This window comes from Kogia breviceps, chromosome 5 (assembly GCF_026419965.1).
Source record: "Kogia breviceps isolate mKogBre1 chromosome 5, mKogBre1 haplotype 1, whole genome shotgun sequence".
NCBI lineage: Eukaryota > Metazoa > Chordata > Mammalia > Artiodactyla > Physeteridae > Kogia > Kogia breviceps.
The window spans coordinates 115,783,808-115,811,460 of record NC_081314.1 but is presented as its reverse complement, the minus strand read 5'-3'; the positions used below and the strand labels follow the sequence as shown (position 1 = coordinate 115,811,460).

General features: G+C 36.2%; 1 protein-coding gene across 1 annotated transcript in view; it reads right to left on the bottom strand.

Moving 5' to 3' along the window:
- The window catches only part of GBE1 (1,4-alpha-glucan branching enzyme 1), a 304,227-nt gene that overhangs the window by 13,337 nt on the left and 263,237 nt on the right, over positions 1-27,653 (bottom strand). Inside the window, exons 13-15 of the mRNA XM_059065713.2 lie at positions 27,038-27,222; positions 25,243-25,373; positions 3,310-3,427 (exon numbers count right to left, since the gene is read on the bottom strand). Coding sequence (XP_058921696.1) covers positions 3,310-3,427; positions 25,243-25,373; positions 27,038-27,222 — 434 coding nt within the window. The remainder of the gene's footprint in view (positions 1-3,309; positions 3,428-25,242; positions 25,374-27,037; positions 27,223-27,653) is intronic.

Sequence of the window (27,653 nt, the reverse complement as noted above, 5' to 3'; positions counted from 1 at the left end):
AACAAATATAAGGACCACAAAAGGGAAAAGCAGGGGATAAGTGCTGGGGGGTGTGATGAACTCAGTGATTGCGATGGACATATATACACTTATATGTATAAAATAGATAACTAATAAGAACCTGCTGTATAGCACAGGTAACTCCACTTTGCTGTACAGTAAAAACTAGCACAACACTGGAAAACAACCATACCCCAATAAAAAAAATTAAAATTTAAAAAATAAAATAAAAGGAGTCATTCCTAAAGCATCAGTAGTTATCAAAAACAAGACGCTGCTGCTGAGAAGACAGGGCTAATCTTTACCTTTTGACCGAGTTGGATCAGAATTCTATTACAGGCAGTGTTGAAGCTCTATTCTATTTCTCATGTGCTTGCAGTGCTGTATTCCTCTACCTGTTGTGGAGACTTATCTGACCTTCTCCATTCCACCTGCTAATTTAGTACTGCACAGTCCATATTTGGAAGATCAATTCAATTAGTGCTTGAAAAGTAATCTCCTGACTGTTGCTGCCACTGGTTACTTGGCTTGTTTTAATTATAACAGAATATCTTTGCTCTTAAAAAATCAAAAGGATGTCAAGATATTTTTTTGCCCACACTCAAAGATTGCAAGCCCTCGCCTAAGAAGATAATTTTTCCAAAATTGGGAGAATATCCTCAAAGCACGTAGTGCCTTGACATGCTTAAAATACCTAAATAATTATTGAATAGCCACAACAACAGCAACTTTTGAATACATGTGCAGTAGCATTTTGCAGCTTCCCCAAAGCTTGGCTGTGTTAATTAATTTATGCCTCACAAGAACCTCCTGCTGTAGGCAGGATACTATTATTGATCCTCACTATGGAGACAGGGAAATCGAGTCACAAAAAGATCAAATTACTCAAGTTCTCATAGCTGGTAAATGGCAGACTGAGGACTTGATCCCAAATTCCCTTCCATGACATTTTGTGGTCTTTTTTACTACATTACCAGGCTTCCCTCCCCAACAGAACCCTCTTTGGATACATGAACCTTTAGGAAAGTTGGCTATATAACATTTTTGCTATCTGAAACTTTCAAAACCCTTTCAGTCTAGTTCAAGTTCAGCTTTATCACAAGTGGGTGCTACTTCTCCATGACTCCTCTTTATGAGCTGTCACCTTCCCTAACCCCTCAGGGGTCTCTAACTCTTTTGGTTATTTCAGAGCTTTAAGATAATTTTCTTATTCATTTCAGAAGCTATTTGCATCAGTCTTATTTTACATGTCAAAACTGAATGTTCTGACAAACTACGGATCTAGATCTCTATCTAAGCCATATCAATGTCATCAACACCCCACCTCAACACACAAATAGGGTAACACCTAGGTTTCCTAAGGCTACTGACTTTCCTCAGAGCTGATAATCAACAACGTAATCTTGCTCATCCCTGCTCGTTTTATTTATTTTATGCCACCGTCTTTGACATATATAATATGGCAGCTTACAAAGTAAGGTGCTGGTACCACCCTAAGAGTTGGGAATATAGTAGAAAAATGGAGGAACTAGGAGTACCAAACAGATTCTCATGCTTGACTTTTACCCAAACTCAAAAAAAAAATGAGAGAATTTAACAGCAATGATAAAGCCATACATTTGTGGGATACATCCTGGCCTCACATAAGTGAAACAAATCTTTCCTTTTTATTTATTTTTTCTTTATTGGAGTATAATTGCTTTGCAATGTTGTGTTAGTTTCTGCCGCACATCGAAGTGAATCAGCCATACGCATACATACATCCCCACCCTCTTAGACCTCCCTCCCCCCCACCACCCCACCCAACTAGGCCATCACAGAGCACCGAGCTGAGCTCCCTGTGCTATACAGCAGGTTCCCAATAGCTATCTATTTTATGCATGGTAGTGTATTTATGTCAAACCTTACCTCCCAATTCATCCCACCCTCCCCTTACCCACTCCGTGTCCACACGTGCATTCTCTATGTCTGCCTTTCTACTCCTGCCCTGCAAATGGGTTCATCTGTGCCATTTTTCTAGAGTCCACATACATGCGTTAATATACGATATTAGTTTTTCTCTTTCTGACTTAAATCTTAATCCAAGACCTTTTATTGTGAAACAAACGAAAAAAAATGCAGATCTGAGACAGAGAGAAGAGGGAAGAGGAAGAAAGATAGATATATGACTAGTCAGGAAAAGGAAACATACATAATGCAGATGTGGACTTGGCCATAAATTAAACGAAGAATTCCTCCAAATCTGCAGAGCTTCTAAATTCTACATTAAAATTTTTTTTATTGATAGAGTTGATTTATAATATTAGTTTCAGGTGTACAACATAGTGATTCAAAATTTTTATATATTATACTCCATTTATAGTTATTATAAAATATTGGCTATATTCTCTGTGCTGTATGATATATCCTTGAAGCTTATTTATTTTATACATAGTAGTTTGTACTTCTTAATCCCTCCCCCTATCCTGCTGTTACCCTCTTCCCTCCCCGCACTGGTAACCACTAGTTTGTTCCCTATATCTGTGACTCTGTTTCTGTTTTGTTATATTCATTTGTTTGTTTATTTTTCAGATTCCACATTTAAGTGATAACAAACAGTATTTGGCTTTCTCTGTCTGACTTATTTCACCAAGCATAATACCTTCCAGGTCCATCCATATTGTTGCAAATGGCAAAATTTTATTCTACATTTGTAAAAGAAATTAAATTTAGTAGTTTAAAGCAATATTCTTTCATTGTGTCAACATCACAAGGTAAAAGTTAGTTAATATAATACAACACTCTCCTCAGTAATATAAGGAAACCAGAGAATTTTATAACTAGAATGAATTCAGTCATCAATAACTACATGAAAGAAAAAAATGTATATATAGATTCTTTTAAGGTGTTTTAAATTAAATTTCATTAGATAACCAATAATGCAGAAATCTGCTTAATGTAAAATATTACAGAGAAAGCAAGAACAGAAGGAAAGTAAATTGTATAAAAAGAGAATTATTCATAATAGAAAGAAAACTAAAATGTGCCTTCCTCTGATTTTTTGAGAAATAATTTTTAATCCTATTAATATTCAAATTTCCTCAATTGTCAGCTAAATATCCTTTATTACTTGTTTTTCCAAAACCCAGTTCAGTTTAGCACCACACACATTGCATCTATTTTTTTAGTGCAATCCTCTTGCCCTACTCCCTGCCTTGTCTCCATGTTGCTTACTTGTTGAAGAGTTGTTTCCTTGGACAAAAACACATCATTTTGAAAATACAGAATTAAATTTAAATGAAATGAAAATACCTTAAAAATTTTACTTACCAAAAGAGAATAGGGACAGTTATTATGTTCAAAAGGTTTAGAAAAGAAATCGGTATTGTGGTCCAGTCTCTGGTGTCCTCCATATTCTGCTGCATCTGAATCTAGCACAATTTTGTACGTACAGCTCTTAAGGAATCACAACAGTTTAGGAGTTGAATGAGACATTATAAAACATTTCTGAGACAGGATTTAAAAGCGAGTATTTTGAAAACATTTAATGATGATTTGTGCTATGTTCTCATTTCTTCTCTAAGATTTCTGAGTTGAGTTTATCATGTTTGAAAGGGGCTTTATAGGCTACCTAGTCCGCACACCCATGGGATCCTTTTTTTCCTTTTATCACAGCTCGTCACATGATCATCCATACCTATTAATGAAGAATCTACTTTCCTCTTCATGTAACTAATTCCATTTGTTAGAAATTCTTCTCCATATTGAACAGAATGTTGATTTCTTGGGACTTTTTCTACCCAGAAAAGTCATAAGGAATAAGTTCAAAATACAGTAATTTTCAAATATTTAACAATAGCTATTTTGTCTCCATGTGTCCTCTGCATACAAAGCTAAATACTTACTAAATGTAATCCCAGAACCTTTGATCATTACTCATTTGATATGGCTTTTTACTATTTCCCCATCTCTGAATTCATCGCAGTTTGCTAGATCCTGGTTGATAAAGTGAGGAACACAGAAGTGAACTAAGGGTCCAGGTGTGGTCTGAAGACCAAGTAGGCTCAGTCTTTCCCCTTGGTTACAAGCAGCATGCTTCTATTAATGCACAAGATCATGCAAACATACTATCCATCATGCCACAGGTGGATTCATGTTGCAATCATGTGATCTGCTACAACTTAACATCTGATTTTTCACAATAAGCTATTATGCATGTTAGCATTATTGTATTTATAACAAAATAACAGCTCTGGTTATTATGTTCAAACTGATGCTCAGAAAGTCTAGAAATGATACTGGAGTAAAAAATCCACACGTAAATATAAATGGGTACCTAGACATTTAAGTTTCTTCTAGCCTAAGCAGGGAGACAGATAGGCGTCTAGGTGCTTTGTATTTTCTTTTCCTCGTATATAAATATTTAATCTCAGAAACGTTTGTACATTTTCATTACAGCTAAAGTTATCACATTAAAAGTACATGGGAGAAAAAAAGTACATGTGGATAACAAACTATGACCATATTTTCATGCCTAGGGGACCTCTGTTTGGGTAAGAGATGCAGATGGACGCACCACAGGAACTTTTGCTGGGAGTGGTGGTGCCATTTCAGTCAATCCAGGTCAGCCTACTCTGATGCAAAATTAGACTAATACTGTAATCAGCATGTTACTGTGTTTAAAGAGAGGGAGAGGGAGGGGGAGAAAGACTGAGTTCAAAAGATGACTACTGGGCACAAGCTCATTCATTCTAAAGTCACTCAATAGAGCTGCACATGACTTGAGCATATGGATTTATCTAATGGGGAAATACAGACAGTGAAAATAAATCATTAGGGGCATGGTAAATAAATGAAGCATTGTGGAATGAAAGGAACTACTAAAGTAAAAGTTTAGCTTTGGTTCTTCATCCTAGCTCATTAAATACTTGCACAGTCTTCAAAAAGCATTAAACAGGGCTTCCCTGGTGGCACCGTGGTTGAGAATCCGCCTGCCGATGCAGCGGCCGCGGGTTCGTGACCCGGTCCGGGAAGATCCCACATGCCGCGGAGCGGCTGGGCCCGTGAGCCATGGCCGCTGAGCCTGCGCTTCCGGAGCCTGTGCTCCGCAACGGGAGAGGCCCCAACAGTGAGAGGCCCGCGTACCGCAAGCATTAAACAAAAACAAAAAGAGTACAATACAGTTTAGAGAATAATGACCTAGAATCCTTTCTAAAACACTTGAAATACAGTATCAATTATTAAATTATTGGTTAACAGCATAGATTGTTGGTAGTTGTGACTGAAGCAACAGCAAGTATATCATGAAAAGCACCGATTCCCAACCTGTGGGTTGATAATTACTGGTCATTGTGTTATAAGGGTCTCACAGAATGAGTAATTATGTTATTAAAAGGGACTGGGATGGATTCTATATGTACATTGTCTGGAGACTAAATTATGTTATTATACCCATTTGGTACTGTATTTCAAAGAATGTGCACTTTTTTGATTAATGAGATATAAATTCATTTAAAAAGTCACATAATTTACAGTTAAGTTTTTTCATATATTTTCCCAATCAAGGATACTGAAAGAACAATTGTTATATAAGAACCAATTTCTTTTTGACATTAAGGGGATCATCACACTGAAAATGGTTAGAATCTACTCACTTAATCTATAATTTATAGCTATAAAGACAAAGCTTACAAAAGCCATAAAGTTTCAAACTATCAGTTTAGACACATTTCTCTGATCTATAATTTAAAGAAAAAAATTCTGCTGTGACCACTTTTGGAATACCCCAGCCCTGTGTCTCTATTACCCAGGGAATACAACCACATCCTTTAGAAAACACACCCCTTAAACTCCAGAAATTCCAACAATTTAAAACACTAGATTAAAAGTAGTGATTGTGAAAGAGCTTTATAACTGTAAATTACTACAACATACTACTCAAGTGTCAACTTTAAAAAATGCACAATGTGAGAGTTGCGAGTTAAGTTTTATTGGGGGCAAAATGAGGACTGCAGCCTGGGAGACAGCATCCCAGATAGCTCTGAGAAACTGCTCCAAAGAGGCAGGGGGGAAGGTCAGTATATATGTGATTTTGGTGAAGGGGGAATACATGCAATCAAGCACATACTTTTTACAGAAGTTTTCTACTAGTCTCGTGCAGGTTACTGCTAGTCACAAGGAGTAGACGTCACCATGAAGGATTTTAGTGCTTTTCTATATATGAGGAGATACAAGACTTGGGCTCAGAAAATTGCTCCTGAAAATATCTTACTATCTGAAGACCTGTTCTGCCAGTTTTTCGCAGAGCACAGAGTGCCTCATTTCTGCTCTCCACCCTGAACTCCTTTCAGGGGGTGTTGAAAGTCAGCAGATGCAGCAGCTCATGATTTAATCCTTGTAGACGGAGATGGCAAGTGCCAATGGAAAATGCCAATTCACAGTGACACAAAAATCAGGAAACCCCATCTTTTAGGAACACTGCTTAGCATAAACATTTTTAAGGAGGTTATCTGGGCAATTGGATTTTTGTTTTTCTCTTCTCTCACTCAGGCATTCCCTCACTCCCTCTTTCTCATGTATATGTGAGCACACACAAACACACACAAATACACAAACACAAACAGATACACATATGCACATGACATGGGACCCACACAGCACCAATACCCCTACAAAGTCCTGTCTTCCACTGAAGAACATCCCTCTGAAAATATAACTCAGAGCCAATTTACACTTAAACTACCTTCTTCATGTGGTTTCCAGTTCCACAGTGGATAAAACAAATTTAGAAGGAAATCTCAACACCTTCACATCTCTTTTATTCATAGCTACCTCCCTACACTTAGCAGACTGCCTTCTCATAATAGCTTCTCAATACATCTTTGAAATGGATATTCAGGTTGACAATTCTGATTCACCAAGAAAGGCCAAATTACATGTCTTATTTTTTATATTCGAGGAAGGTAGGAGAAATTATTTTCCCATTCACTTAATAAATACACACAATGTAGGAGGCACTGTATAAGATATAAAAAAAAAATAACTAAGATGTGGTTTTAGTTCACATGCAACTCATAGCCTATTAAGGGGAGATTAGAAATGCATATGAATGTCTATAAATAAAGCAGAAAGCAATATGCAATGAGAGGTAGAGCCAAGGAGGGAAGGTAGGATTGACAGTCTGTAAACAAAAACTTTTGAAGGCTAGGCTAGACTGTTAAGATTTATTTTGTAATGAAGTATGAGAACATTGAAGGTTTGTGAGACAGGTTATGACAATCAAAAAAATTAACCTGAAGGTTGAGGGTAGAATAGGATGAACAAAGGAAAGACTGAGTCAGAGAAACCAGCCAGGGACCTAACAATGGTTCATGGATAGTAGTATGGCTAAACTTGGATAATGCAAATGGAGAGACATACATAAACCAATGAGATTTCGCATGTGCAACTAATGGTACTCAAATGTAAGGAGACTGATGCTCAATTTGGGGAAACACTTGGAAAGGGAGAATAGTTGTGCCCAAAGACACACAATAAGTTTAGTGGCAGAGCTGGGATATAGACACAAGTCAAATTCAGATCTACTTACCCTACTCTCCACAAGTGGATGCCTATTTTATGCCAAGAATCAGGCAAAGTGTTTTTGCAGGCAATTTCTTGTTTAATTCTAAATTTGAGATTCTAAGCATAAAGAGGTTGGAATGAACATGACATGAAGAATAAAAACAAGGAAAACAGATAAAGTGATATCCATCTGAGTGTTTAATTAAATTTAAAAGATTGGTGTTAAAGGACTGTAATTCTTAACATTACTTAAGGAGACTGGATATCTGAGGTTTATTGCATTTGTTCTACATCAATTTCTTGTTTAGTTGGTTCATTTGGTCACTTGATTGGGGAACACAAAATTATTGAACTGAAAAAATGTATCTTGCTCAATTTGGGAAAATACAGCAGGGAAAGAATGATAGAATGATAGAATTTTTATGGAGATTTTCTTTTAAAAAAGGAGATCAAATAGATTCCTATCCATTTGGATATCGTTTTAAAATATTATGTCTTCTTATTTTAAATTCAAGAGCTTCCTAAGTATTTGATATATCTATCAACAGGTTGAAGTAGATAAGAAGTTTTAAGCATTATTTTATCATGTGTCCTTAAATTTGAACCAAGGAAGAGCCATGTTCTGAAGACCTGTACTAATAAGATTAAAGAACAGTGAAGACATGAAGACTCTTAAATTCAACGGCTCTTCAAATACTTCAAAAGCTGCTGTGTTTGCTCAGCCACTTGATAAAGTGTCTGTTCAAAGTATAAGGATTTTGATGTAAGAAGTACTATCGTTTAATCATTCTGCACTAAACTCACTTCACTTCTGCTGAAGAAACTAAGGAAATTTATTGTAAGGTACAAACCCTGAGGTTTCAAACTGAGTGACAATAAAAGGGGTTCTCTAGTGACTAGGTGGCCATAAAGATGGCAAAGCTGGTAAGCTACCATATATCTTTAAATCTAAGACACCTTCAATTTTAAGATGAATTATTTTATACACCTCCAATAAAGAGAAAAATAACACTACCATGCTAATCACTGTAAGACACATCCCAATTGAAGACATGTTAAAATGTGAAAAAAAAAGTACACTTAGAATATATGAATGTGGTATGTTATTTTTAGATCTGATTCTTTAATCAACCCACCCATAGTATTATGACTGCAGTAACTTTTGGGAGTTAAGTGACCTCAGGAGAGAGAATCTGTATCAAAGGCAGAAAACAGTAGGTACAAAATTCTAAGGAACTGTGAACAAACATCTGGCAGTATAAGAACAGATGGTAGAAAACAAAAATAATTTCATGTTTTTAACAGTTTAAAGATAACCACCCAGCACAGGACTTGCCTCAATGTTCTAACATAATGCTCCCCTTTCTATGTTTCATGAATTGAATTTTATTTATTGCCAGCCACAATTCACAAAATCTTAGGTTATGGCTGTATAGCGTCTCAAATAGATCTATTTATAAATATAGTTAAATTATACCTCATTTATTGTCTTGAACCACAGAAATGGTCATAAATGACAACCTTTAGTTGCTCTTCTGCTCTCTTTCCAAATATAGAAGTAGCAAAAACTTGTGATGTGTTGCTGTATGTTTTATGAATGTATATGTGTGTTAGAGTGTGGCAGATGTGTGTGTGTGTGTGTATGTGTGTGTGTATGTGTGTATCTGATTTAGGCATTTCTATCTTTAGCTCTGTCATCTAGAATATACGATGATTTAAAAATTCACCAATGGAAATGGAAATGATATTTTCATTATTTGTTTGAAACTATTATAGTGCAATAGACATTTATGAGTATATTACTTTCAATAGACAATATCCATTTAGCTTTTTGCTCTACCTAACTAACTTTAATTTAAAAAAAACTCCCCCAGGGCTTCCCTGGTGGCGCAGTGGTTGAGAATCCGCCTGCTGATGTAGGGGTCACGGGATCGTGCCCCGGTCTGGGAAGATCCCACATGCTGCGGAGCGGCTGGGCCCGTGAGCCATGGCCGCTGAGGCTGCGCGTCCGGAGCCTGTGCTCTGCAACGGGAGAGGCCACAACAGTGAGAGGCCCGCGTACCACAAAAAAAAAAAAAAAAAAAAAAAACCTCCCCCAATATTATAATATTTCTAAAATAAAATTAAAAGAGGGTAAAATAAAAATAAATAGGAAATTTACTACTGAATATAGTCAAAGTATATTTTAAATATAATAAAAGGTAAGTGGAACTTCCCTTTAAGGGTACAATATATTTTAAAAAAATTTTTATTAGTTTACATTAAAATTTTATTGTCCTTGAAAAAAGCAATAACTTCAATGCATGAGCTACACGTGCATTCAAGTTTGTGAACACTGTTTTCATTTAAAGTTTAAATGACAACCACATGTTTTAATTAAGTGCAAAACAAAAGTATATTTCTAGTATAATTTAGAATGTGCTTGTTTCATCAGTAGGTTTCTGATTTTAGCCTAAAAAATAAACTCCAACTCCTACAAGCTTACTTCCTTAAGTATACATTCTTAGAAATTGTACAATGCAGAATAACAATAAAGTAAACTTAAAGGATGAAGGGTTCAAATATAATCTACCATGTTAATTAATGGATTGTTATGCTTTTTTTTTTTTTTTTTTTTTTTTTTTTGCGGTATGCGGGCCTCTCACTGTTGTGGCCTCTCCCTTTGAGGAGCACAAGCTCCGGACGCGCAGGCTCAGCGGCCATGGCTCACGGGCCCAGCCGCTCCGCAGCATGTGGGATCTTCCCAGACCGGGGCACGAACCCGTGTCCCCTGCATCGGCAGGCGGATTCTCAACCACTGCGCCACCAGGGAAGCCCTGTTATGCTTTTTGAAATGCATTTTCACACAAATTATTAGTTCATTCTTAGGCACGAAATTGAATAATATAAAATATTGAGCACTACATATTTCTCTATGCAAATAGAAATATTATTCTAAATACTTTACAGAATTCTTTGACTAACCTAATTAGGAACTTTTCTTTGTCCTAGAAGATTATACAACTTGAACTAAAAAATGTCACTGTTTCTCAGTAACTCAAGAGAGGAAAATAAGGAAAAAATATGCCCACACTTCTAGACTAACCTCCCTCTAAAATTGTTGGTCTTTGTCTGTGCCATTAAAGATTATTACCCAAAGACTTATAAATTCAATTATTTGATGAAGCAATAGCAATTATTTACAACTGCAAAAGAAAAAACAACCGATTTTTATACATCTTTTAAACACATACTTTGTCATCAAAATGAGTTTTGACCATGCAGATGCAACATTTTTTTACAAACATATTGTGCTTTTGAACTGAAAATAACTTTGACATAGGCTATAAAGAAACGTCTTCACCCAAACTTACTCTAATACATCCTTTAATAGAGTCCTATGCAATGTATATATAAATGGAAAATATAATTGGAAACTTCAAAGTTCCTGAAAAATGACAATCAGTGTAAGTAAGCATCATCTAAGTTATTTCATGCAGACAGACAAGAACAGGAGAAAGCATCCTAAAACAGTAAAATACAGTGGGTGCATGGCTTTGGGGTCCAACAATTGCATTCTAAACCCGATTCTGCCAATTACCAACTGTGTGTGTTCCAGCAAGTTACTGAATTTCCTGTAGGCTCAGTTTCTCACTGGTAAAATGGAGGTAATATATCAGAGGGTTGCTGTGAGGATTCACAGAAGCAATGCACATCAAGTGCTTAACACAGTGCCCAGTGCTGGGAAAAATGCTCAAGTTATTAGCTGCTCTTTATATTATTATTATAGACCCTGGACTATTTAAACTGCTGTCTAAAGTGATGAAAAATGTAAAAGTAGGTTGATTTACTTTCTTACATTTTACACCTAACTTGGCCTTTTCTTCCTTTGTGATCTTTTTATCCATTCCTTTCTCCCATGTCTTTGCTCTCACTAGAATCTAAACACTTTTCCTGTTATTTAAACAAGCTGAACATTGAAGTTTGATTGGACAGTACATTGAAGTATTTGAGGACTACACACCTTTTAAAATTTTATGAGTTTTAAAAAGTGCTCCTCATGCTTCTGAGAATGATTGAGAAGCCTACTCTGAACATCCTAACTGAAAATTAAACACTTGCACACCCACAAACTCTTGCATTTGTCCTGATTTTTCAACACAGCATTATCAACTTTTATCATCCTATAAATTTAATTATTATATTTTCTCTCTTCCTTTAATTAAAATAAACCTCTATAAGGGAAATATGTCTCCCCCCCCCCTTCCCCTCTACCTGGGACCTAGATTAGTACCTGGAATATTTATTGAGTGGATCTTCTTTTCATTATTTTCCTATGGCAGCATCCTCCTTGGGTTTTGATCTATGCATGCTCTTGCTAAACTTTAAGAAATAATTTAAAACTACTTTAGTCATAAAAGAACAACCTTGATTTTCTTCCCTCATTTTATAGAGTTAATATTCCAGATCCGTACAATGTAACTTTTAACACAATCCCATTTCATTATCTATAAAGTTTTACTTGGACATTTTACAAGTTTTTTTTCCTTCTTTTTTGGAACAGTCACAACAGTTAAACAGATGCATGTCAGCTTGAAACAATTAATTCTCAAGTGAATAACTCTGATTGGTATGAGCCCTAGAGACAGACAGACATTTTATATAATTCTTTTCTCTTTTTTTTTGTGGTACGCGGGCCTCTCACTGCTATGGCCTCTCCAGTTGCGGAGCACAGGCTCCGGACGCGCAGGCTCAGCGGCCATGGGTCACGGGCCCAGCCGCTCCGCGGCGCGCGGGATTCCCCCGGACCGGGGCACAAATCCGCGTCCCCTGCATCGGCAGGTGGACTCTCAACCACTGCGCCACCAGAGAAGCCCTATATAATTCTTAGTTGAAGTGGATAAATGATACATGTTTACTAAAGTCGATATATACGCAAAGACTTGTATTATCAACTTGACTGGTTAGCCTTCTTTATACAGATGACTGAAGTTAAGCATTGAACATCAAAATGACTGTGAAGGGCTTCCCTGGTGGTGCAGTGGTTGAGAGTCCGCCTGCCAATGCAGGGGACACGGGTTCGTGCCCCGGTCCGGGAGGATCCCACATGCTGCGGAGCGGCTGGGTCCGTGAGCCATGGCCGCTGGGCCTGCGCGTCCGGAGCCCGTGCTCCCTAACGGGAGAGGCCACAACAGTGTGAGGCCCGCATACCGGAAAAAAAAAAAAAAAAAAAAAAAAAAAATGACTGTGAAAAAATCATATATATATGATTTTATATATAATTTGGCAAGGCCAGGATATGCACTTACGTATAATATTTTCTACACTCTACCACCATCTGCCAGTTAAAGTCTGAAAAGTAAATGAACATTAAAATACTTAAACATTTGAAAGCTTATTCTTTTAGTGTTGGTAGTAGCAACATCCTTTTTCTTTATTTGAAGTCAAAATTTTTTAGGAAGTAATGTATAGTCTATATTCTTCTTTCTCTTTTAACTTTTAAGACCAAATAGAAAATCTAATACTTTAGGGCTTACTCAGTGCTTCAGAAAGGTAAATAAGAAGGGGCTGAGCTAGCTTTCCTTGAGAAACTGTTAAGTAAAGCTTACAGGGGTGCGTGTGTGTGCGCATGCCCACGCGCGCACATGCATCATTACTCCCAGTCATTCCTGAGCACTTCTGGGCACACAGTCAGGAACTATCAAAACTTTACCTAGGTTGATGATTGTGAGGAAAAAGATTCAAAGTAAACACTTCTCCACAGGCACCAAAAAAACTGAGTGAGAGAGCTTTAAACACACATACACATGTGATTGTTAACATATGTATTTTTCAGGGGTATAATAAATCTAGTATAGTAGTTTACAATCATCTTGAAAACAATCATATTGGTTTAATCCTACTAGGTAGATGTGGAAAAGACTTACACAAGAAAAGAGTAAAGCTGCTAAGTTATTTCTGAAAAGTGCATTTTTGTACAACTCAAAACAAAATGAACCAATGTTTTGGCTACGATAGTCAAATATAAACATGATTTACGTAATTGAAATGAGCAAAAATTCTGGCACATTTTGGATCAAATTCTATGTAGACTTATTTATTTTTATAGTTATTTCACAAATGTTGAGTTTTATTTAGACTATCCAAATATTATTAAAATTCCAAAGTGATGTGACTACTATGGTCATAAAAGAGTTAACCAAATCCAGTAAGACAATTCTGTATAACCCTTAGGTAAGTTGTCTGAAGCTGTCAACAAACAAAATATCACCAGGAATAAATTTCCTACATTCAAAATTATTAAGGCAAGAAAAGGAAATATATACAATTAAATGAAAGAAAGCTGATGATGATAGGACGCTTCTCTTTCACCTCTTTGTAAAGTGTTCTTTATTCTATGGGATTTTTAGTCCCAGACTCTTTATCCTCTAACATCCTTCAGCACCTAGCATGACACTTTCCCAATCTGCACTTGAAGCTGAAATATACTTAGATTTATATCCTGGTTTAACAAATATTTGAGCAGTCATCTTTTTCCTTAAAAAGTCATTTTACCCCTTTAAAGTGAATATGTTTGTTTTAAAAATACTCCAGCTAAATTGATCTGTGTCTGTGAGTGTCAGAAACTAGGACAGTGTAACACTGCAAAAAATGACATTTAGTCAGAGACACCATTAACTTCTACAAAGAGAAGCAGAGAAAACAAATAAAATTATAAGTAGTTAGTGAGACACACTTTACCTATTTTAATGGTGTTTCTACAGGGCAACAAAAGGTGAATTATCTGGTGCCCAAGTAAAAAACTGTGCTGGACTTACAGGAACTAGACTTAAATCACACTTATTCACTTACTAAGAATATGATCTTGTGAAACTTATAAATCTTTCTAATGCTTATATTTAATTTGAGGATAAAAATACTTGCCTGACCCCATCACTAAGTTGATGAGAGGGCAAGATGAGTCAATATAAATAAAAGTATTCATACACTGTCAAGTGTTATGCAATTTAACTTTTGGTACTAATTTGGAAACCATCTCTAAAATGGTTACATCTGATCCAACCAATTCTATTTAATTGAATAGAACCAGGTCATGCTAGAGTTCTTCTACCTTTCAAAAAGCTATGATTCCAGACTGCTCAGTATTTCCTAACAGTCATTAAACATCACAAAATTTCACTTAGTGAATAGGGGAAGACCAGGGTAGAAGGGACAATTAGGAATCATCTTCACAGAGCTACAGCTGAGCTCTTTATGAGCATGTGTGAGTTCTTCAAGGGAAAAGAGCAAGAAAAAAGAATAAATGATTGGGTTTGGATCTGAGGGACAAAAAGACAACACAAAGAGTGATTAGAGAAGAAAGGGAAATCAAGATAGTGGTGCAGCATGTGAAGAAAGTGGAGGTAAGGAAGAAAGGTGGACCAGTGGTACAAGAATGAGGAAAAGATATAGCAGAGAGCAGAAGACTTCCACTACTTCCGAAGGACAGAAATCATTTTGTAGTGGTGAAATGGGGAATAAGAAATGAAAAAAGAAGTATGACAAGAGAATGTAGGCAACAGAGAGGATTAGTATCTACTCCTCTCATCCTTTCTTTTCCTTCCTTTTATTATCAAATTTCTAGTGCATTTTTAGAATAATGATCATGACAGTAATTATGACCATCACAGCTAACAGGTACTGAGCTTATAGTATGTGCTGGACACTGCTGCCAAGCCTTTCACATGCCATTAACTCATTTAATTCTGACAATAATTCTACAAGTAGGTGTTTTAAAAATGAGAAAACTAGGAAACAAAGAAATTACTTTCATGAGTAAGTGGAAGAGATGGAACTTGAACCCTCAGATGGTCTTATTCCAGAGCTAATGCTCTTAACCACTATCCTAGTAAAAAGAGCAAATTTCTCAATGTTTACAAATATAAGACCCAGAAATACCTACTGCCATACAAGTTACATGAGCCTTTGTGAGATAAGAATGCTAGGGTAAGAGAACAAACTGAAGAAAGGAATGTTTCAGAATCAGAAAAGAATGCTACCACAGAGAAACTTATTTTCCTTTTGTTTTCCTTAGCTGGACAAAAAGGAAGAGTGTTAGAAGGGAAGGTAGTAGAGTGAAATTGACTATTTCCCTAAGTAATAAAGAGCTTATGGGGAAAAAATTACAGTAATGGTTATAATTTTACAGACAAAGAAAATAATCTTCTGTTTAAATTAATGTTCCTATAATAAATGTTAATTGTATGCCAATAAAAGGTAATATGACTGTACTTGTTATATATTAATTAAATAATTTTATTTAATAACGTAATAAAGAATGCTTTCCTTATTCAACAGTTGGTATCATGTAACTACCAAAAGGATTAATTAGTTCCACAGATAAATTTCACAAATAAAATAGGGATTAATTAGGCATTTTGCCATCATTTAGGATAAGAGATACCACATTAATAGAATTAGAGATGGTTCTTACACATGGTTATAACCGAAACCACTGTTTCCAAGAACACATTGTTCATGGCTTTACTTTTTCCACTTTTCTCTGGAGAGATACAACTTTCTTTTGGTTGTAGCACCCATATATCCTTAAGAGTCCTTAAACAGTTATAATGAACCAGTAATTAGATAATGGCTTAATTTTAAGAAATCTTCTGGAATACTCAGGTACCATTTTCAAATATAGATGAAACACTGAGCCCTCAATTTGACCCTGTGAGATTCTGAGTTAGAACAGCTTAACAGAAAATGATGAAAATAAAAATATCTCACTTATAGAAGATCCAAACAGCTTTCTCGTAGGCAGGAGATATTCACTGAAAAAAATAAAATAAAAGGGGGGGTGGGTGGGCTAATTTCTACAGAGATCCAGAAGGAAAAACTAATTTAACATTCAATATATTAGAAATTTATTTTAGATACTGAATGCTCTATGTAAAGAAAGCTGGCATCAGATATAAAAGTGATATGTATAATTTACTTTTCAAAATACAAGAGGACAATCTGTTCTGGACTAATTAAATAAAGGACTATTTAAAAGAAAGCTTAGATATGAAATCTTTCAGGCTGGTGTTTTCATTGTGGATTTTTCCTTCCTCTATAGTTTGCAATGCTATTCCCTAGGAAAGGAAAAAGTTTACTAAGTGAGATAGTGAATGTAAAGTGCTTGCAGCATGCAAAGCATGTGTTTGTAATAGATGGTAGATCTTATTATGAAAGTCTGTTCAGCAAGTATTCTGACAGCAGATTCCACAATTTTAAATTCTACAAAATCATGATGTATGTTATTGATAATATTTTATCAATTTTTCCTTTCTACCATTTAATTAAACATCTGCTCTAAGGGAAAAGCAATAGATTATAGAAATCTTTGTGTTTTAATTACTTAATTTTGAACAACTTTAAGGGCTCTTCCACCATTAGGAAACTGTATCCTCCGTCTATCCATCCATCCATCCATCCATCCATCCATCAATCAACAATTTAGCTTTATGTTTACCTAATATAGTCCAAGTAAAGATATAATTGAGAATATAAGAAAGACAGTCTTACCATGTATCTTGGAGTCAATTGCCATATGATAGTACCTCTTTTCACAAATTGGTAAAAATACTTGTTAGGAACAAATGTTTTCCTCCCATTAATGACACAACTAGTAGGTGAGACTGTCTTGTTTTTATAGCATACAATAATATTTCTGATTTCTGTTTTCCCCAGAAAGACAAGAAATAGAGGAGAGAAATCTTGTCTGAGCTATTGTTAGATGAATTTCTGGAACCAGAGGAGACTATCTCTGAGCAACTGAGCTATGAACCAAACACAGAAATGCTGTTGAATGACACTGAATAGCACTCAGCTATTAAAAAAAAAAATCTAAAAACATTTGTGTGTAGTAAGGGCCCACTCATTATTCATTACTACCTATAGTCCTATGAATATCTATTAAACCAATCTAAAAGTGTTACAGCAGTTGCAAAATATTTTTCTTACTTTGTGATTCATCTCAAATTCCTGAGTAGAGTATGAAGCTAAATCATAGGCTCTTTATTGCCAGTAGAGGTGGAGGGTACACGTTTGTCATTATCATTAAATCACAGGGGTTTCTGGACAGCGTTTAACAATGAAAAATTACCAAAAGTACCTCTAGGTAATGAGGTAATGTTTAAAAGTATTACTTTCACCTTGAAACTAAAGAAGGCTAACCAGGGCCGTGAGTGTACATCCATTTTGAAGCTACAGAAAACAAAAGGAGGACATATTAAATATAAAATTTTTAGTAGGATTACCTGTCCCCATTCGCATAAAAAAAGCTTCATCACTAAATGGACACAGAGTAAAAGCGCTCTTGCGTGCTCTCTCTCTCTCTCTCTCTCTCACACATATGCGCACGAGGAAAAGAAACATGCTTGCATCTGTTCAAAGTCACTATGTAGATCTTTTATGAGAAACCCTTGTACTTGTTTTTTTTCTTTAATTTTTTACCAAAACATCTAAGCCTGGAAAACTAAAAAGTTAAACTCTACATTTTTAGTCCAGAAATTAACCTTCACATATAAAATCTTGATAGAATGTGGCATCTAGCTAATCCTAAATTAAGTCCTTTGTTTTTATTTGCTGCATAAAGCCTAGATTCTAACAAACACAGACTGTTACATAACCATGCTTCAAAGGCTTCTGTAAACTAAGCAACTCACAACAACATCTCTGCCTTCAGTGATCACACTTCAGTGAATCATTCAAGTGACCTTATATGCTCATAAGAAACTCTGTGTACAGGTTGCAAATGTCAGTGTCTGAATTTACATTTTAAAAAGTACATCGTTCAGCAGTTTAATGAAAATATTTCAAAGATCTTGAGTCAAATCTAACTATTTACTCATCTGTTCCCTTAGCTTTAAATATTTTTGGCCTGGATTCACATATTCTGCACAAGCCGTAATTTATGATTATTCCTCCTAACATTTCAATATCGAAACCGTTTGAAAAGCCATTTGGAAAGGGGGCTGCTCTCACACTATTTTTCTCACTCCACCTCAAAAGCATGCTGACAAATAATTTGAAAACATCTGTCACTAGTGTTGTTTATGCTCTCAGAGTGATAAGAATCTGTACATACCAAGACATATACCTTATAAATGAGCTGTGAGCGCTTAACATTTACATAAATATTTTACAGTAAACCTAATTGATGTGATGCATCAGAAGGTTTCACTTTGAGCAAAGAACTACGGCACATTTATATTCTCCAGAATGCAGAGAAATCACAATAATTGACCTGAGGCAATTATTTCAGGTTTTGCTTTAAAAATAATTTTTTTTTTTTTTTTTTTTTTTTTTTTTTTTTTTTAGTTTTTTCTTTTGGTTGATGGTGACAGGGGTTACGAGGAAGAATATGTGGGGAAAAGTTTGTAGGGGGTGATGGTGAGGTACTGAGGGAACCTGACGAGACAGAAGTTTGTGCCATGAAATTGTGTGTAATTTTCTCATGCTACTTATTTTCCCAGAACTATATCAAAATCCTTTTGAACATTACAGAAATAAGTCATCATCTCTAATACCACTATTGCTACCACCAGCAACTAAAAGCACGCACCCGTGAATCGCAGAAAGGGGCACCGTGGTCTAACAGAAAGAACATGGGCTTTGTAACACACCGCTCAACCTTCACCAGCCTGCGTCGGAGGGAAGTTGAATAGTTACTTAAAGGCCTAGTTTCCTGATCTGTCACATGAATCTAACACAACCTACCTTACAGAGCGCACCTGGGAATGTTAAGATACATACTTAATAAAAATGCCTAGCAAACAGATGGCCCTCAGAAGAGGGCCCCTTCACCCATGCTCTCCCCTACGCCACTCAAAATGAGGCAGCATCATTTGTTTTATTCAAAATGGATTAGAAAGAGCAGTTTGTCTTTAGGGGCTTAGCCGTTTTCCTTTTGATTCAATGATGATTTGATAATGGTCTAAGTGAAGAAATGTGACCACAGAAATACAATAATGATTCTGATACTATAAAGGGCATTATGCTTCTTTCTTTCTCTCCAGCTAAACAATGTAAAATCATAAGCAAATATACCACATCAGGAGAATGCATTTTATCTTCCTGAGCATGTAACCTGCCAGTAAATTGGGTCTCAGTTCTGCATCACCCACATTGCTATCCACTGCAGGAAAGAATGCTGGTGATTATTACATTGCAGATTAGTGGCTAAAAAGACAAATGGGAGACAGTGCCCAGGCAAAGGGTTTTTATTGTTGCTATTTTTTATTTTCTAGAATATGGCTACAGATTCCTTTTGCAGAAACAATACTATGTCCTTTAGCAATCACCATGAAGACCAGGTTCAAAACCTTAGTAATACAAAGCAGACAACCCTCTCAGCTTTCTAAATTTATCATCTTATTTTGAAGTGACAGCTAAAAGCATCCTTAAAGTGTTGCTTCTATTCTGCCTGGCATTGCCCCCAAAATAGCTCCCCTTACAACAGTTTCTTGGGAAGACAGTCAGCACATATGCTACACAGATCTGAGTGAAAGCTGATGTCTTGCTATTTGATATACAGGATACACAGGTTCAAAAAATGGAACTGCGCAAGAATTCAGACATGCTGCCTATTGCAGGTTTATATTTCATAGTGACAGAGGAAGTTCAAATGACTTCGTTAGAAACTTGAAATTTGTTCTGGTACCAAATCCTGCTTTCCTGGGAATTAAAAATTTGATGAATTTCTTGACTTGATTAATACATCCAATCTTGCCCCTGTGGATCCTTCACAGAGAAAATCTGTATTCAATTCACTGGCTCAGTAGTTGGAAATACCAGTGGCATAGAAGAACACTTTGGTGAAGTCAGAAACTACAGCATAGAAATCCCAATGTTTTTGTACTTTCTATACCTGAAATGATTCTATAATGCTGAACTACAATGCTGTTTAAAGGTATAAGAATAAAGGCAGAAAGATGAAAGACCAAAAAGAAATGAGACTTGTAAAATGCTAAGGATAGTAAAAAGGACTGTTAAAGCTAAGCTACGGGGCTTCCCTGGTGGCGCAGTGGTTGGGAGTCCGCCTGCCGATGCAGGGGACGCGGGTTCGTGCCCCGGTCCGGGAGGATCCCGCGTGCCGCGGAGGGGCTGGGCCCGTGAGCCATGGCCGCTGAGCCTGCGTGTCCGGAGCCTGCGCCCCGCAGCGGGAGGGGCCGCGGCAGTGAGGGGCCCACGTACCGCAAAAAAAAAAAAAAAAAAGCTAAGCTAGGAACAAGAAGAAGCTGAAAGAAGAGATCTATCTATTGCTTAGGGAAGATGGTATGATCATAACATTAATACTCTAGTGCTCTTTTATCTTCTCTATTAATAGTTTAGGGACAAAAAATAATGTTTTTTATGTTCTATGTTAAATTTGGGATTTTAGTTAAATTAGCTGAATAAATAAAGAATAAGGGAGATAGGACATAATACAAGTACACATAAAGAAAAGCTAAAGCTTTTTATTTGGAAGTGAATACAATATGAGTGAAAAATGTGATGGCTGCCAGAAAAGCTGATGTGACTTTAACTCCATTAATGAGAGAACAGTCTCAAGATAAGAGGAGGTAATGGGGCACTCTATCTATATCATACTTGCCAGACCATATCTGGAATATTCTGTTGTTAGTTCTGGAGACACAATGAAGAGGAGTGTGAACAATGCTGGGTGGATTTTGATAAGAGAGACATGATGGTAACAGGTCTGGAAAGTATCACAAGAATCTATTAAAGAAACCAGAGGTATATTTGGTCTGGAAGAGGGTAGACTAAGGAGAGGTGGTACTTTGAGGAACAAGTTAAAGGCCTTTTTGAGTTGAATAGCTGGCATATAGAACAGGCATTGGCCCCAGAGTACAGAATTAATGCATTTACATTTAAAGCTATATTAAAAACAAACAAACAAACTTGAATTGTTTACCTTGTGAAATAGTGAGATTCCTAAGACTGGAATCTCACTATTTCATAGTGAGAACAAATCACATAGCAGAACAAATCACTGCTATGATTTGTGAAGGAGTATATAGGTGGGATTTCTGCACTGAACTGGGTCATTGGAGTATAAAGTATTTCAAAAACCGGAAGTTTTTATGATTCAAGCTAGGAGTTAGGGCTGGCAGTATTAATATTGCTAATTAGAAAATATGGTTTAATGTATGTTGGAAATGCTCTCCTGCTTTCCTTTCCTCAAAAAAAAATCCTTATTATAAAAAAAAAAATTATTCTACTAGATATCTAGTCCATTAGGTCTTCCATACTTTTGAGTATTCAAAGAGACTGTTATTAAAATGCAAATGTCCTTAGAGGAAGCAATAACATATGGGAATTAGTTACAGCTTGTTGACAGAAAGACAGGAATGAGAAAGGCAGCAAGAGTAAATAAGGTCCAAGTGGGCACAAATCTGTAGAAGACGAAATCCTTGTAGTAAAAGAACCAAACAATATTTCTTCAAGGTTCTCTCAGAGACGCAACAGATGACTAAGGCTGCAACTATGACTTCTATAAAGATACGGCCCGATTTTCACAACATTTAATGAGCACATTTTCTGAAATGAGTCATTAATATAAAGCATTCAGTATTTATTAGTATAGAAATTTTCTGTATAACAGGTGCCTATGGACATTTAAACAAATTGCTAAATTTCGAAAGATTCAATTTGTGGCAAGGTTTACCAAAACCAAACTAGACTTTCATGTACAGTGTAACTCTGTATCATTAAACAAAATTAACTTTTGGGGGTGGATTTTACTCAGTAAAATATACTGTGTTATTATATATATTTTCATTTAACAACATTTGTTAAATCACACAGACTTCAGATAGGAGTCAATGTAGCTTGAGCCAAGATTTTTCTCCTAGACATCATCATTGAAATTCCATGTATTTCCATTTGTCAATGATGCTAAATTAAATTCATATTTCCTATTCCTCAAACTGGTTACTCCTCCTCCTTGCTTTGCTATCCTCAGTAATAATACTACTACCATTCTTCTCACTCTTCAAAGTGAAACCTTGTATCTTCTTTTCTACACCCCATGTCCCAACAATTGCTGAGTCCTTTCACTGCAAGAAAGCGCTTCATATACCTCTTTCTATCCTATGGACATTACTTTAGTTCATACCCTAATTATCTTTTACGTGTACTTCAATTTTTCATAATTGATACCTGTACTTCCAATCTCTCTCCTCATAAAAGCTCTCTAACACCCTGGGTACATAAGAACTTTTCCAAGTTCATACATTCTTATCAAGGAGCTCCCTAGCCCAAACCCTTCAGTGACTCACTATGAAACTATAGAAAAAAGCCTAAACTAATTAATAAGGTAAGATATTCTGTTATGTGATGGCAATCTATCTGTTCAGTTTTATCTCTGAGTACTTCTCCTTATGGTCATCATTCTCCAGTTAATCTATGGTACTGTCCATTATCTAAGGATAGTCTCTGATTTCCAACAGCTGGAATGGCCTTCCTCAATTTTTTCTACAATTTTATCCATTTCTCAAGGTCCAGGCTTAAAGGTCTTTTCTTAATCAATCCATCAGTCTACCAATCATCTCTCTCTCTCTCCCTTCCCCCACCCAGGCTTAAACGTCTTTTCCTTTTCAATCAATCAATTAATGAATCTCTGTTTCTTTCTCTCTCTCTCTCTCTCTCTCTCTCTCATATTTATTTATTTTTCTTTTACTTATCCTCTGTTAAACATGAGGATAAGTTTGTGGAACATTCCCGCCCCATCCCCTTTACTGAATTATGCCTTACATCCTAAGTTGGTTTTGTACATCTCTTCTTCCCCACTTAGGGTCAAGGGCAGTACTTAACTAACAAACACCGCAATAGATCACAAGTGTTCTGTAATTGCATTTTGGTCTGATAAAAATCAAAATTATGTTTTGATTATATGACATTATTAGATATAGCAGGATTTAGTCTAGGGGTATTATTACTTTAAGCAGTTTGTAGCTGAGAAGGCTTATATATGAGTTGCTACGTGTCTAGCATCTATTTGCATTTCTTCACGGAGATGGTGAGAACATTCACCTCCTGAACAGTACAGCTCCTCTTTAGTGCAGACAACCTCATTACACTGATTTCCATTATCTGAGCATTCTCTGTGTTAACTGGGACACATTTAGGCTATTAGTCACAGCAATAGCCTTCCCTCCCAAATGCTCTGATATCCTGTGGGATGGTGATCTGGGAGGGTTGGGGTAGAAGACAGGGAACATCTTTCATGACCCTCAATGCCACTGAGCAGCACAGATGCCACAGGCTACTTACCAGACAGTATGGACCTTTACTCCTAACTGCCAGGAAACATTCTGTCTGGGCAACCACTTCACCAAGGAGGCCACTTCCTGGAGACTCAGGGGTAATTCCTGATTAAGCTACTCATGATGATAGCATTCTCCTTCCTAGACACCTCTCTGGGGATATGTGACTGAATTCTGGTCAATGGGATACAAAAGGAAATTTGCTAAAGTGACTTCATTCTTGAAAAAAGACACAAATCTATTTGCCTTTTGTTGTATCTGAAGGTGACATTTGGAATCATGGCTGCTGTCTTGCAACTCTACCAGGTGCCAGCCTTTGGACACTGCTGGCACCCTGAGAGTTAAGAGCAGAAAGGCCAATGGACCAGGGAACTGGATGATATTGTCACAGTGCTGGGCTTTCATGGTTTGGCAAAATGCATTTTCCTTATTGTTTGAGCCAGTCAAATAGGGGGTTTCTCTTACTGTAGCTAGAGACACCCTGACGCGTAGGACTTCATGTTGGCATCTGGCATCTCACTCAGGTGGCTGACATTAATCATTGTTAGGGCTTCAGGGCAAGAACACATTATTTCTACTGCCTGTTTAAAAACCTGTGCTGGTTTGTTGCTGGATCCTGAATCTGTTGCTTTTTTCCATGGACTGGGTAAGCCATAATCTCTTTAAAATACACAGCAGGATTCACTTTGTAACAATGATCACACTTACAATTATTAATGTTTGTCTTCTTCACTAGTTTAAAAGCTCAATGAGGGCAGTGACTGTATCTGCCAGGAAAATTCCTGTATTTCCAGCACCTAGCACAGGGCTGGCATGCAGGTGTTCAATAAATAGATGCTTAGTAAATATCTGTGAAATGAATGAATGGACGAGTAAATGAATGTTCAGACAATATCAAAACATTCTCCCTATTATTTCCTTTGCTTACACCTCCCATGCCCTGATTCCTTACCAATTCAGGCCCACAAAAGCGAGCTATATCCTGTATTTTAGGAGACAGGAAAAAGAAAGGGGAAGGAAGCTATCTTTTCAGCTATTGTCTACTTGCTCACTCAGTGGAGAGGGGGAAAGGAGACAATTCTCAGGGGCGACTTACAAAATATTTTCATAAAGAGAAACAACAATTATCGCCTATACTATTAATAGTATATTAATAGTATATTAATCCTATACTACATAGTGGATTAAAATATTACTTAAGAAAATGTTAAAAATCATACTTTTTAGAGCCAGAATGGAGTTTAGGGTTAATTGAGTATAACTGAATTAAGCAAAGATTTATCAACTATTTTAAGTCCCTCATTTTTCACATGAAGAAACTGAGAGCTACTGTCACCAAGATCAGCATTAGTTTTTCTGATGCTCTATGATGGAATAACAAAAATTGAATGCAGACAGTCATATACACTGGCAACAAAAAGGATATTTTCCTGGCACTGTGGTTCCAAGTCGGTAATCAGTGTAGCTGTTGCTTGGATGAAAGTTGAAAACAAAAAGAAGGCCTGCTCTCTCAAAAGCAATGATCTTATTGGTTTCATGCTCTTCACTAACATGGGCCTGCAAGAATTAACACACATAATACATTTAAATAATACCCAGATGCTGCTACAAGTAAATTCTTAACAAAAAAGTTGTTTTTGTCTTTATTAACAGCCTTGTTAGTTATTAAGCCAAAAATGAAAATTCTAGCATGTTATATTTTTTGAACATGTTGCAATCTTGCCTTATCAAACTCTAGGCCAACAGCAGTCTCAAAAATAGCTTAAGGAGTATGAAAATCTCACCAGCAACTTGCCAACTTCAAACAAAGCACAGAGGATTAGGGTTTTGGCTTAGGTTTTAGCTAAAAATATAGCACCTGTGCTATACATAAAGCATCTGTGTGTGTGTGTGTGTGTGTGTGTGTGTGTGTATGTGTGTATTAGATCTACTTATAAGTGAATTTTCTTTAAGACTTTTGTTTTAGTCCTTAATGAGGTAAGGTATATAAGATTACTTTTCAAAATATGATGTAACGTTGTTATTATATCCAGATTTCTGAAGTTGTAGTTTTCTTAAAAATTTTACATTATTGCACAACTTTGTCAGATTCAAAAACAACCAAGAGTCCTTCACAGTATACTTGTTTTTTTGCCTAATAGTAGAGAAAGTCTGAAAAGGAATTACATCATCTACAAGCTCTCTTATTTTATACACCACATTTTACAGTAGGTAGTGAGAAGGCTTTGTTTTTTCAACCCTACCCTCTTCCAGCCCCAGCTTTGAGAGGACTTATTTCCATGCATGTCAGCAGCGCCACTCTTGGTAATTTAGAAATGTGAGCTAAGGCTCTAGAGCAAATTGCATGCCTTTTGGTATTCAACATTGTTCCTATTGAAAAGGAGCATCATTTTGCTCTCTCTTCTGGAAACAGCACTACTAATAAATGAGATTAGGGCGTCTGTGTCATGTAGCCAATCTTACTGAGAATATAAGTAGCCAATCTTACTGAGAATATAAGTACCTTTGTTCAACCACTAAAAAAAAAAAAATCAGAGACACCAAAGTAAAAACACATCAACAGTAATTTCAAACAGCACCAGTAGAAAGTAAATGGATTATAAGTAACACATATTATATGCTAATTTTTGCAAGGGAAAAAAGAAACAGTGTATAAAATCTGAACCTGTTAATTACATTTTCTAAAACTTATTGAAAACTGAGACTTTAATTCCAGAGGAGAGTCAGGCTCATGAAAAATACAAAACAGCGTGCAGGTATAATGGCATCTATTGAAATGACAAGTTAGAAACCGGTAAAGGAAGGATAAAAAGGAATAAAGAAATCTCCACGTTGTCAAAGCAGTTTCTTTATGACAGCATAATTATTTATATAAAGAAAAACAGTCAAAACAATTAAGATATTTCCACAGCAATTTCCAAAGTGGATTCCATGTGGAGCTTTTGTCATTTATTTTAACCAACTGAAATAAAAATTACTAAATTTAAACAACAACGACAAGCTAACCAGGAATGTAAGTAGGGGATTATGTTTAAGATTTTCATTATCTATTGGGGAGACTTCAGTAACATGTTTTGACAACCTAAAGTATGTCACAGGGCACTACACACTGAATAATAAAATGCTGTTTAAAAGATCTGCATATAGATTTAAGTCAATTGCCATTCTAAGCATGTACAACACTGGTGACTAAAACATAACATTTAGAGTAAAGAGCTTACCTGTGGAGCTGAAAGCCAATGACATCTTTCTTCCAATTTATTCATGTCCCTGTCAAAGTTATTCAGGAACTTATAGCGGAGAAGGTCATCATCAGTTAAATGAAACTGCCTTCTTGCATAATGGTAGCTCTCATTATTTCCTTTTCTTGGGAAGTCTAACCATTCAGGATGCCCAAATTCATTACCTGCATTTGAAAACAAACATAAACATCACCTGGTAATATTAGCATTTCTTATTAAGATAACTCAATAATTGTATGTTTTAAAGTCTTTGAAATCAGTTTAGGTTATAATTTACTATAGCTGTGCCCTATAAATGATGCACAACCCTGGCTTAGAAACAGCATAGTCTAGCACGCAGTACCGACAGCATTTGGACTCAAAAGCCCAGGGCACAGTTTTAGCCTGGTCACACATTCTTTGTTCTACATCTCATTTTCCTCATGCACAAACTGAGAACAGTATCTCTGTCATACTTATTTCATCTCTGAAATAATCTCTGAAATCTCGGAGTAATTTTTGAGATCTCTATTTCTATAACCTCTGAAATCTGTACAACGCTTTGCAATTTCCAAAGGCTGTATGTACATTATTTTTTGATCCTCGAAGTAAATTT